The 13,524-nt window shown below is 31.5% G+C and overlaps 2 protein-coding genes across 2 annotated transcripts; one reads left to right on the forward strand and one right to left on the reverse strand.

Annotated features, from left to right (window-relative positions):
• The first annotated feature begins 1,382 nt into the window (after window positions 1-1,382).
• LOC145587981 (uncharacterized) lies at window positions 1,383-4,416 on the forward strand. The gene is made up of 3 exons (XM_081644622.1): window positions 1,383-1,676; window positions 2,548-2,619; window positions 4,036-4,416. Exons 1-3 carry the CDS (start codon window positions 1,425-1,427, stop codon window positions 4,057-4,059), a joined length of 348 nt encoding a protein of 115 aa, XP_081500748.1. The 5' UTR covers window positions 1,383-1,424; the 3' UTR covers window positions 4,060-4,416.
• A 7,816-nt stretch (window positions 4,417-12,232) lies between these two features.
• On the reverse strand, window positions 12,233-12,736 carry LOC145588990 (uncharacterized). Its single transcript, XM_081645569.1, has one exon. The coding sequence runs from the start codon at window positions 12,734-12,736 to the stop codon at window positions 12,233-12,235; it is 504 nt and encodes a 167-aa protein (XP_081501695.1).
• Between the last annotated feature and the right edge of the window lie 788 nt (window positions 12,737-13,524).

Here is a 13,524-nt window from a genome sequence, read left to right on the forward strand (position 1 = left end):
CTTGGGAAGGTGGAGGAGGAGGAGGAGGAAAAGGAAATTCATATTGTTGATATTGGGTTTGTTGAAATTGGGTCCAAGGAGCCATATCATCCATTTGTTCTTGCCCTCCCATGTTTTGGGGATGAAAGAAAGGGGTGGAAGTGTTTGGAAAGGGCATGTTAGAAGAGGGAAATGGCATGTTAGGGGGGGGGGGGCATAGACATTGAAGTGTTTGGGTTTGGTGGTTCCCTACGTGTTGACTTGGCTTTTCTAGAGGAGGAGGAAACGTTCGGGTTTGATGCCATGATTAATTAATGATAATAACACAACTAACAATAACAAAGTAACAATTAACAACAATGAGATCAATGAGAATTAATAAGTAAGTAGTTTTTATATAAAATAAATTTTCAAAAATAATTATAATAATAGTAGATTATCTAAATCAATGAGATCCCAGGTAGGAGAGGTTAGGAGCGACGTTGTCCAGAGCCCAAATCCCGCCTTAGACAGATTTCAACAATCCAAATAACCCACAATTAAAATAGAAAGTAGTTTTTATATAATTAAGTAGTTCCAAGTATACAATAATAATAATAATAATAATAAATTAATAATAATAATAATAATAATAATAATAATAATAATAATAATAATAACAATAATAATAACAATAACAATAACAAATTAAAAAAAGTTGAGTTAGATCTTACAATGACGCTTCAATGCTTTCCCAAATTTATAATTTCTCGAATTTATAATTTCCCGAAATTTTAATTTCCCGAATGTAAATATAACAATTTTTTTTTTTTTGGTAGTAGACTAATAATATTAAAAATGTAAAATTTATAAGAGAGTAGGAATTTTTTTTTTCTTTTTCACAAAAGAGAGGAAGATTGTATGATTTGTAGGAATTTGAGAATTGAGAATTTGGGAGTAAGAAAATTAGAGAATAAGAGAGAAGAGATGAGTTGATGAATTGTGAAAATTTTGGAGGAAAATATGAGGTATTTATAGGGGATTTGGGTGGGAAATTGGAGAAAAATATGGCCGTTTATAGCTGTTGGAAAACGGCCATAAACGGCCATATTTCCAACGGCTAGTGGCACGGGCCGTGCCGTGCCGTGCCGTGCCGGGCCGTGCCTGGCCGTGCCGGCCGTCGTGCCGGGCACCGTGCCGCCCGCCGTGCCACGGGCCGTGCCCGTGCCGGAGCTGGCACTTTTGTTCACGGCACGGCCCACGGCCCACAGGCGTGCCACCGTGCCGTGCCGTGCCGGTGGCCGTGCCCGTGCCGGGCCGTGCCGGAGTCGTGCCGGGCCGTGCCGGAGTCGTGCCGGGCCCGTGCCGGCCGCGTGTCGGGCCCGTGCCCACCCTTACGTCCGCGTATATCCGTCGATGTGTCGTTGGATGCTGCGGTTAGGGTGAAGAACAAGGCGGTGTACTCCATGGACTACTCTAAACTCGACGTGGCGATCGGGTATAGGGGGAAGGAGTTGGGTCACGTGATGTCCGGTGGAGGTCACGTGAGGGCTAAAGGGTCGTCTTACGTGGACACAAAAGTGGAGTTTACTAGGGTTGAAGTTGTTAGGGAGTTGATTTACTTGGTTGAGGATTTAGCTAAAGGGTTTATTCAGTTTGATACTGTTACTCAAGTTGATGGTTCCTTCGGTTTCGCCTTCTTTCGAGTTCCCCTTAAGGTTAGCCCTTATCTCGCGTTGATAGTGTAATTTGAACTAGTAACGTGTCAATTAAAACTCCTCTACGTGTGTTGAGATTCAAACAAATTAAATTTAATGTAACCCATCATTGCTATTTTTTGTGTACATTGTGCCAATGTACCATGTAAGATCTATAAATTAATTAATTAATTATGTATTTATAAATTAATTATGAATTATACTAATGTAATTATGTAGATCAATAATTTCGATACATTATAAAATAGGGGTCATAGAGAATAATTTTGATGTATTCAATTATTGATATTTGGCTAATGAGATTCTTTGTAATTGGATGCATTATAAAATTATAAAATAAATAAATAAAAAAAGAACTTAATTAGTACTCATTATGTATAGATCATGCAATATCTTTGATAAATAATTGTCTCAATTTTTTTCTTCCATCTCTCTTTTATAGTGGATATTTTCGATTTTGTCAGTAATCTGAATGATTTCTCTTAGATCATTATTTATGTTTAATTTTCAATTGAGGAAGACTATGTAGTTATGCATGAACATCCGATCTACTTTACATGCTTAAAATTTTTGTTCAAACTTATTTATTAACTTAACTTAAGATTTTTAGCCGAACTTGGTCGCGAACATATTAGTGCATTTACACAGCTACGACTGCACTTGCATGTATATTGCAATTATACGTTGATAGAATTTAAGTGGCTTCTTTAGAATGTACTCCCTTGCTAATCTTGGGATCGATTCTCAACAACCGCACTATAGCTCTCTAAAAAAAATACAGAATACAATTTTTTTATGATCTATATATCTTTTAAGTTTCAATAAACTAATTTTGAGAATATTTATGCGGGCTTTAATTCTTTTTTGACAGGGTAAGATATCATGTGAAATTGTTGTGAGCTTGAAGCAGCAGACACTCACAAGTCAAAATTGCTACCCTGAGGTGAGCTCATAAGTCATAATACATAATAATAATTGTCTTATTGCTTTAATTAAGCTGTATAATTCCTAATAATTAAGCTTGTTTTGTTGTTCTACTACCCTATGTTACATATTATGCGCAACTTTTAGATATTATTTAAAACAAAAAATAAAAAAAATAAAAAAAAATTAGCTCATAATAACAACGGAAGTAGTAATTTGATTGAAGGTAGCTAATAATGACTTAAACAAACAGAATAACAAATGATAAAATTAAAGGTCTACTAACAATATACTTCATATATGATATAATTCCCTACCTTATAAAAAATGTGCATTTACATGTTTATCCTTGTTTATATGTAAAGTTTTTATTTTACCTTCATTAATGTTAGGCAAAATTGCTCTCATTGACACCAACTTTGTGGTGTTTTACAATTTTTGACTCCAATTAATATCACTTGTTGGATTGACACCAACTTGTTACAAAAATAAAATTAACATAAATGACATCAAATAATTTAACCAATTTAACTTAACTTTAAACCCTCTTAAAAGCATAAAATTCCTTTTCAACATTCATCTGCTTCCAAATAGTTTTTTGTATTGGAAAAACAAATTATACAAATGATCAATGTGGTTTTTTATTGGAAAAACAAATTATACAAATGATCGATGTGGAGTATACCGGAGTGTTTAATTCCTTTATGTCAATTTTATTTATTTTTTAGCAAGTTGGTGTCAATTCAATGATTGATATAAATTTTAGTCAATATTTGCAACATAATCTAAAGTTGGTGTTCATGAATGTAATTTGCCTTAATGTTAATTGTTTTATGTTTTTGCCTTTCATTAATGTTAATTGTGAGTTTTTTTTAACAATTTAGAATAAAGTGTGGACATGCATTTTCACCCCTAAAAATATTTGTTTGCGGAGTATATATGTTCCCTCATTAATGTAACCCAAAAACTTAAAAGTACATAGTCTTCACAAATAAGACTAGTTGTGGCGAGCACATCGTGCATGTTAGCCACCCTAGACATTTAAAAAAAAAGGTAATTCAGCTAAATTTTAAATCCAATTGAATGTAAGCTTGAAATTGAAATGGATCTTGCAGTTAAACAAACCCTAGTAAAACCCTCACCTTCAGGTATTACGAAGTACTCGGTATATTCATACATACTTTTATAAGATCATAGCTATATATATATATATATATATATATATATATATATATATATATATATATATATATATATGGATATCGATTATACCTTGTAATAACTCTAGTTTAATTCTCATTCTTTCCTCGGATGCATTAGGAATTCCCCTCGTGAGGAGGGTTTCCTAATGTTTTTCCTTTTTCTTAATTACCTTGAAAAAAAAATGAAGCACCTAATATATACTTGTATGTGTTCACTTGGCTCATTTTTGCAGTTAGGGGAAAAGCGCGATGCCTAGTTTGGAAGGCAAGATAAGGGCAACTCGATCGATCATATCTTGTTTACGAAGTATATTCATACATGCATACTCGATCGATGACATTAATTACTACCTACAAGTTTAAATTTGGGTGCCAAGTTCTAGTTCTAAACAGAACTTTATACACATGTAGGTCATTAATTAGGTCTTGTGCATAAAGGTAAGGCGTGTGATTATGACTTTATTTGGTTATTTAATTATGTACAATTAGATGTCCATGTTAAACAAAGTTTCTCCATGTACTGGGAGATTAATGGACGTGATCATATGAAGATTAATTCTATGGAGGGATCGATCTTTTATATATGATCCTAGTTGTGTAATCTACATCTAGTAATACGTATCAACGTATGTGATTGTGTTAATTTGTACTAATTTAAAGACTAGTAAGTATGTTAGCTTGAAACGTTGAAAGTCATTTTGCAACAAACTATTTTTAATTTATTGACATTCTAGCTAACTTTGAATGAGCCACGATGATTCAAGTGGTTGCCCAGCATGTCACGATGTATCACATGGATGTGTCAAAGGTTACACATTCGTGCACGCGTTGTAGATACTTACGTTGTAGATACTAAATTTTATTTGATTTTAAACTCAACGCTTTATCAGTTTAAAATTTTAAAGTGCATTCTTAAATAATACGGAAATAGTCTAATTTAGACACTGACACTTTTCTTTTTTCTAAAATTGTTACAAGCTTATTATATCATTGGAGAGAGAACAATCAAGGCCATGCATTTTCCTCATAAAAATCCAAATAGTACAATCAAATAACCCAAGAAAATTACAAGTACAAACAAATTTACCATTCCACATACACAATCATACAACAATACAAACAAATTCAATATCTATACTTTTTCAGCTTTCATGTAAAGCATGGTTTTGGAGCTTATCAAGATTTAGCATGACTAGTCCACTTATAATCAAAACGATGATTCCTACACCTAAAGGATCCTGGATGACTTGTGGGTGAACAAACACATTGTCCCTCTCTTCCATCATTACCGCGGCTTATAGCCACCTCGCGTTGCACCACCACCTCCACAACCATCTCTGGTGACCGCCGTGTGCCTCTCCTAGGTTGGCCTCCAAGAGATTCATCATTGGCAACGGTAGAGAACGAGACAATTGAATAACACATAGCTAGCTTAGGTAAAAATTAAGAGGCCAGGTTTAGAAAAGTGAAAAAGAGTATATAGAGTTTGTTGTTTCTTAGCTTAAGGCTATATATATATATATATATATATATATATATATATATATATATATATATATATATATATATATATATATATAATAGAATGAAGGTGAAGTTAGATGTCGTAATAAAAGACTGAAAGAGTAGTCAGTAGAGCTATAAGTTAATATTTGGATCGGAGTTTGTGTGGAGGGGATAGAGTCCCAAAAGTTCTGGATTGGAGTTATTTTTGTGCCATATGATTTGGGTGATGAACACTTGGCCAAAAAAATACGTTATAAAACTGGATATACACATATGTAGAGTGATAGCACGTACGTACATACTGTTACCATTTAGATGTACATAAAATAAGGAAAACCAATATAAATATAAAAATGTACAAGTGAATACGACTACAATTTGATTTACAATCCCGCACTATGAGAATTATTTAGAAAGCTAAATTTTATATAAGAGTGGCCTTACCACGTTTTATTGTTGATTTGTTATATTTGTTTCTTTTTAAGGCTAAGCCTCTCTTTAGAACCCAAAAAAAGAGGTTATACTAGATTTTTTTTTTCTTTTTGAACAAAGAAATACATGGGAGGAAGGTTAGATGTCTTTTCATTACAAAAACAAGTGATAAATTCAGTGTTATGTATGTGGTCTATGAATACGTACTAAATCATCTGTGGTCCTCTATTTTCCATCCTGATATTTTATGTTCCGAAGGAATTCCATCAAATGATAATACTCCCTAAGGGCCTGTTCTCTTTCGTTGAAATTCAGTTCAGTTCAGTTCACTTCAGTTCAGTTCAGCTCAGCTCAGCTCAGTTCAGTTCAGTTCAGTTCAGTTCAGTTCAGTTCAGCTCTTATGTCTAGTGATATTGCTAATGATATAAAGCCAAATTTCATTCTTTTAAGCTCTTATTACAACGACGCAACAAATAATTATTATTATTATTATTATCAATAAATAATAATAATAATCATGAATAAATAATAATAATAATAATAACAATAATACTAATAATAATAATAATAATCAATAATTAATTATAATAATAATAATAACAATAATTAATATTAATAATAATAATAATAATAATAATAATAATAATAATATCGATACAATTCATTGTTCAAATGGTTCTATTTTTTTGATACACATTTCTATTGTTAATCTTATTGAGAAAATTAGAGTACTACACAACTTAAACTAATTTTCATAGTCAGTTAGTTCTTCGTCTTCTTCTTGTCCACCAAGCTCCTCCATTACCTCGGCATTCCTCTGAACTGACTCCCATATCTGATCAGTTATTTCTTGTCGGACAATATCCAAAGTTGCTTTTCTGCTACATGTAATTGTTTTGTGTTCTTTTGTCATAATACTATTTTATTTTAAAATTAAATAGTATATGTGTTTAAAATATTTAGAGGTTTCAAGTTTTTAATATATTTTCCATAAATTTATAATTATATTATATATTTTATAATTATGTCATATGAAATAGTACATTTGTATATACACATAGGTATAGTTATATATAATCAAAGACCACTAATCCGTAGTTAAAAATCACTAATTAATAAGTTCAGTTCAGTTCAGTTCAGTTCAGTTCAGCTCAGCTCAGTTCAGCTCAGTTCAGCTCAGTTCAGTTCAGTTCAGTTCAGTTCAGTTCAGTTCAGTTGATTTCAGTCAATCAGAACAGGCCCTAAATACTTGCTTTATTTCTCCATGCGCGGAGTTTTAGGAGAAATTAATAATATACAGAGGTAGTGGGGTAGGTGGAAGAATAAAATTTTTTATAAAGCAAAAGTAATTGAGAGAGATAATATGTAATTAATAACATATGATTTTTTTTAGGTCCACTAGGTGAGAGAAATGAATTAAATATTGTAAATGATTTCCAAATAAGAAAATGGAGCAAGTATATAAAAACAGCCGAAAAATAAAAGTGGAACAAGTATTTAAAACAGAGAGAGTGTGAATTATGATGCAATTATTTTTTTATTTAGAAATAAATATACATATATCATGCAATTTAGCAGTGTAGCAACTCTACTTGAATTAGGCATCAAGTGTGAGTTAACAAAAAAAAAAAGGCATTAAGTGCCGGGCTTGGCTAGCAATCTAGCAAGCCTTGTATTTGTATAGGTTGGGTCTTGTGTTATGTTGGGCTCATTTTGATCTATCATAAAAGAAGCCCAAACGAAATCTAATTTAAGTACTATTTTTTTTTAGTTGTAATTACTATGATATTAACGCTTGAGAATAGTGGGGGTAATGGAATTCCTTTACTTACAACTTACAAGCGAATGTAAATTATGTAATTGGTGAACCTTGAACTTGTGGCTTCAAAATTAAGAGGTGAGTTTCTCACCAATTTCACCAAACGTACTTCATTATAATACAAAGTATGAATTTATGGCCAAGTTGTCGACACAAAATTTTTGTCATTTAGTAATTTTACTTTCTATTACTCCATCTAACAAAAAACTTTTTCATTCTTTTAACCACACGGTTTATAAGTGATAATATTCCATATTTGAATTTATATACTTAGGCCCCGTTCTCTTCACCTTATTTTTGCTGAACTAGAATTATTTTTACTGCAACAAAATTATATTTGCTGAATTTAAATTATTTTTACTAAACTTAAATTAATTTTACTGAACTGAAATTATTTTTGCTGAGCTGAAATTATTTTTACTGATTTTCTATTATAATTCTTTTTTAAGAAAACTGAATTTTACTGAACTGAACTTATTTTCTCTGAACTGAAATTATTTTTACTGAACTGAAATTAATTTTACTGAACTGAAATTATTTTTACTTAATAATATTTTTTTAAGGTGAAGAGAACAGGGTCTTAGTGTTAGCTAAAATAGCATATAAGCAATATGAAAGTCAACATTTTAAGTATTTTTCTTTGATTGTATTTTTCAACCAATTAATGTAAAAAATACCATTAGAATTGTCTCAAGAATGTAAATAATTTAGCCAAAGTTATGCAAGTCAAAATGGAACCACTAAAAATTTTAAGGGTGTATTTAAAACATAAGTACAAAGTTACTCTAAATTGCAATTGTTTGGCTTTAACATTATTTGACAACATGCAATTCTAATCTTTTATTTCTTCAATTATTTGTTACTTGTCTGAAATATGTACCTACACAATCATCCAACAACTAACAATTTCTTTTTATTTTATATTTATTAATAATTACAGTCAAAATTAATAAAAATATATATATAAATAGTGTAAAAGTCAAATTATTACAATGAAATAACAATAGTATATACTTCATATTTATTATACATTTGTTACAGATGCAATATATACTCAATATGGTGCAAATTGTCCATCATTTTGATGATTTAATTTGTGTTTTTAGAATAATCTTCAAAATATTTTTTATTTTAAATTTGTCTATCGCCCAAACTAATAAAATACGTCAAAAATTAAATACGACAAAATCGTGTACTCCACGAGTTCATGTTCCATAAATTATGAAAAATATATAATTCCACCCCCCCCCCCTTTTTTTTTTTTTTTTTTTTTTTAGGAAAAATATATAATTCCACCTCAACTTGATTATAAAGTACATTAGTACCCTTATTAAGTTGCTTAAATTAAATTAAAGAATATTAGGATAACATTATTAGCCGTTGACAAGTATGACAAATACCAACCCAATCCAGCCACCTCACACATAGTCAAACATACAAGCAACATAATACAAATGTAATATTTCCAACTTAAGCCAGCTTACATTTCAGACTTAGCCAACAAACTTTATCTCTTGATTAATTAATATCTCTTCCTCAAATTCTTTCATATAAATTCTCCATTTTTTCCCATGAAATTCTAGCCATAATATTATTATTTTTCTATGTTATTTACAATGGATGAAAACAAACATTGGAGATCATTATCATGCTCAAGCAAAAACAACATCCCACAATCAACTTATCTTCTTAAAAACTTCTCGGAACACCATAATGGCCGGCGTATGTCGTTCGAGCAACCCCGTGTGGAGGCCGAGGCCGAGACAAGGGCAAGGGCAAGATCAACCTCATCACTACCAACAATATCATCAATTTCATCAACATCATCATCTAAAATGCAAGGGTTTTTTAGGAGAATAAGAAGAAAATTTAGAAAAGAAAAGAAAACTTATGGTTCAAACCCTATGATAGTGCCTTATAACTCTTATACTTATTCCAAAAACTTTGAAGATAAAGATTTGGCCTTAGCAGAGCCTGATAACTTGTCTAGGTCATTCTCGGCTCGGTTCGCCACCCCGCCTTCGGTCATCCCAAGGGTTCAAGCTATAAGATGAAACAATTTTATGCAAAGGTTCTTCATTCTGTATTTAGGTTGGTTATATTAATTAAGAGATTATAGCTTTATATATTTTTCTCTTTCATTTATTTATTATATGTTTTTCATTTTTCAAAGCTTTAGGCATGCATCATCCATAGGTTTTATACCTTCATACTTGAGGGGATTTATTTATTTATTTTTTTTTTTTTTTATTTTTTTTTTTTTTGTATATATACTATTTAGATATGAAACTTATTAAGCTTGATTTTATACATGTACGTAAATTAGTAGATGTTTATTGAACATTTGTATATGTTCCTGCATGAATTTATGATACGAGTACATTATTATTATTTTGTTTAATTTATGTTGCACTAAGACGACAATTGTATTTTGTCAAATCTTACAGTACATGATCATACCACTTTAATATTAGTTGATGGATAACTTTAGTTTCTCCTAAAAAAATGATCTTGAAATGAGTTACTCCGTAATATAGTTTAGTAAATCACAGATAATATTTGTCGTCAATTCAATTTCTAAAGTACGTAACCCTTCTAGATTTTACTAATTATATTTTATTGTGATGAAAAGGGTAGACAACAATTTTTTAGAAGCTATAATTACCAGCTTGTTGACAACAATTTTATCTTTGATTGTCTCCACTTATTTTTACTAAAATAAGTTATAAGGAACACTCAAGTTTGATCAAACTACGACTAAAATGAATTTATTGGATAAGTAAAAATCATATAAATAGTACATTTTAATTGAGTATGCAAATTAGCTTTGAGCTAGCTTAGCTACTCGATCTCTCTGTTTCTCATACAATTGTATGTCTATTTGCATTTTGTATAATCTCCAATATATAAATTTGACGGTTAATATATTTAATTTCATATTAAGATAAATTTCAAGTAGATTTTGAAACTACACACTAAAACAAGAACAGAAGAGATAGAGTATTATTATTGTATGCATATATAATGAAAGAGATGTTCAATATTGCCTACTTATTTTGGTAATTATTAGATCTTAAGTTTCTCAAGTCAAGAAATTAGTGAGGGCGCATACACTAGAATATTATGCTTGTAATCATTAACTTATTTTAAAGCTATTTCAATGATATGACGTATAAATTACTTGGTACAAACTATCTTTGATTATAACCATTAAAATCATTATGAAATGGTTAATTATTGGGTATTTACCAAATCAATCAATCAGCTAGGTCAAACGTTCTCATCTATCATATGGATAATAGCTGAATTATTTAGACTTTAAATTTTAAAGAATAATATTCTACGTGATTTATGACATAGGACTGAGAGGAGTACAATATAAATTAATTAATTAATATTTCTAAAAGTCAATTAAGAACAAATTAAAAGTGACAACCCATGTCTTTCAAAAAAAAAAAAAAAAAAGTGACAACCCACAAACCATGATTGTTGATTTTTTGTAGTAACTAGTCAATATAGACGAACTATTTGCCTCATGTTTTATGAATTGGTATTATGATATTGGGCTCCCAGTATTTGACGTTTCTAGTGATAACTTGTACTTTTCTAATTTTGGCATGAAAAACTAACCAACACATTATGATGAAGCAAGAACAACCAGGATAATAAGAAGAATGGCTATACTACGTATATAATTCCGCACTTTTTTCGCGCATGGAAATTAATCCAAAATCGAAAGATAGTATTCGGATTTTTTTTTCCCCAACAAGATTTCATATGGACAGAAAAGAAAATAGAGGTAGGGCCTGTTCACATTTACAGAACTGAACTGAACTGATTGGAGCTGAATTGAACTAAACTGAACTGAACTGAATATTTTATAAGAGAAGGAACTGAACTGAACTGTAATGATTGAAGCTGAACTGAACAAACCCGTAGTACGTAGTCTTACTTTTTACCTATAATATACACATGACGTGAGTATATAAAATAATGATTTCTTTTAATAAAAATAAAACGGAGTACATTTTTTGGAGGGAATGGAGTATTTGTAAGTAAAATTGTTTACAATGTTTATATAAATTACACTTATAGATTAAATAGCATACTTCAGTTATCACTTCATGAAACCAAAATCATTCCACCAGCCAATTTACATACAATTCAAATAACACGTTAGTTATGTAACTAAAGTCGTCTTCAACACCTCAAAAAAATGGACTTATATGAATATTCGCCATGGCGGTGAGATTGGTGGCTGGTGAGGCTTCAAGCCTTCAATTGTACTCTACTCAACTGTCAAGCCTTGAAGGAAATCAAGCAGGCAAATTTTTTTGTAAAGAACAGCTATAATTAGTACAGTAGCATAAATTTCAATTCAACTGAAAAGAAGTATGCTGATTTGCAAACTCTTCTTTAGAGTTTTCACACATCACTAATTCAAATCACGGTATAATTAGGTGATGATAAATTACAAAAGGGGGATACCGGCTCTACTCGAATAAATCAGGTAGATTTACAGGCATACAGAACTCAAGTAAAGGTCGAGCCTCGTGTGTGTGTGTGTCCAAAGGCTATTTACAAAGACCATAAGTAATGGAGACCAACAAATGCTAGAGTTACAATGTTACAATCAAACTATACAAATAAATTTAACAAAATGGATCGCGAGACTAAATTAGAGTTGCCAGGGAGAGGATGCAGATCACAATTACCACATAAACACTGAAATCGATAAATACAGCACGAATAGTCTGGTGAGCCACTAGACCTCTTTCCAACAACGTCTCTGCTCTTTCCCAATTAACTCCACCTCCCTTCGAAACCCCTGTATGTTCTTCAGAGGCTTCATATCTTCGTCTTTTGAACACAAGGTATGCAGTTATGACAGTGATTTCTGTCACTAACAGCAAGTATAGCGGCCTTAAAGCAATGATGCCTTTTGAGTTCACAATGTTTACTCCAAGTAATGGATAATCTATGAAAGATAGAACCACTAATAGAGCTATTGAAACAGAACAGATGATACGGGTACTTTCTGAGTCTATGATGCAGGAACTTAGTTCCTTCGCACTAAACAAAAGGGGCCACTGGGGGCCTTGTTTTGGTCTTGAATCCTTGTCCTTACCAGGGAGCCTGTCTTCAATAATGGAAGCAACTCGTAATTCTTGTTCCATATTCAAAGATTCTCGCCTCAAAGCATCCCCATTTGTATTGTCTTTCGTCAGGCCTAAACCATGAGTGTCATCAATTTATTTGATTCATACTATGTAACTACATTTACAGATAAATTGAAACAGGAAATAAGGAGCTATTTTAGAAGATATGATATGCTCAAATGACTGAAATTGATAATCTTCAGCATTCTTTGTCAAAGTGTTAACGCCTACTCGCCAATGAATAGAGCAAAAAGAAAATTAAAACAGCAGAAAGATGCAAGTTAAAAGTTGAAAAATAAAGATGAAGAAATGAAGTAAAACTATTGATCTTCGTTTGCACTTTTAGTACTTCACAACTTTCTCTACTCTGTTCATAACTTAGGCCTTACTGTTTTCACCATGAGAACTTTAGTTCAGACAAGCTAGTGACAACAGGTTCAGGTTTGTAAGGTTCATATAAGGGCTAATGTGTTCGGTTTAGAGCTAAAAATAAATTCAAATGATTGGCACTATTCAGCTCACCTTATTTCCATTTATTTCAAGAAAGTTTAGTTTATATAAGGGTTGATAAGCTAATGTGTTCGGTTTAGAGCATATATGCCATGATTTTGTAAATCTGTTTATTTATCCAACAGCATGGAGAAAGCTACTGATGTACTTAAACAAGTACGTCCTACCACTTACAACTACAGAGATTCAGGCATGCTTAAATGTGCGATTCAAGGCAGAGTGCAAACATACATGAGAGGGAAGTGATGCATGCAATAAATTGTTAAGGGGTCAGTATATTTACTAGTCGAAGCTAG

The sequence above is a fragment of the Chenopodium album genome, chromosome 17, assembly GCF_948465745.1.
Source record: "Chenopodium album chromosome 17, dcCheAlbu1.1, whole genome shotgun sequence".
Classification (NCBI taxonomy): domain Eukaryota; kingdom Viridiplantae; phylum Streptophyta; class Magnoliopsida; order Caryophyllales; family Amaranthaceae; genus Chenopodium; species Chenopodium album.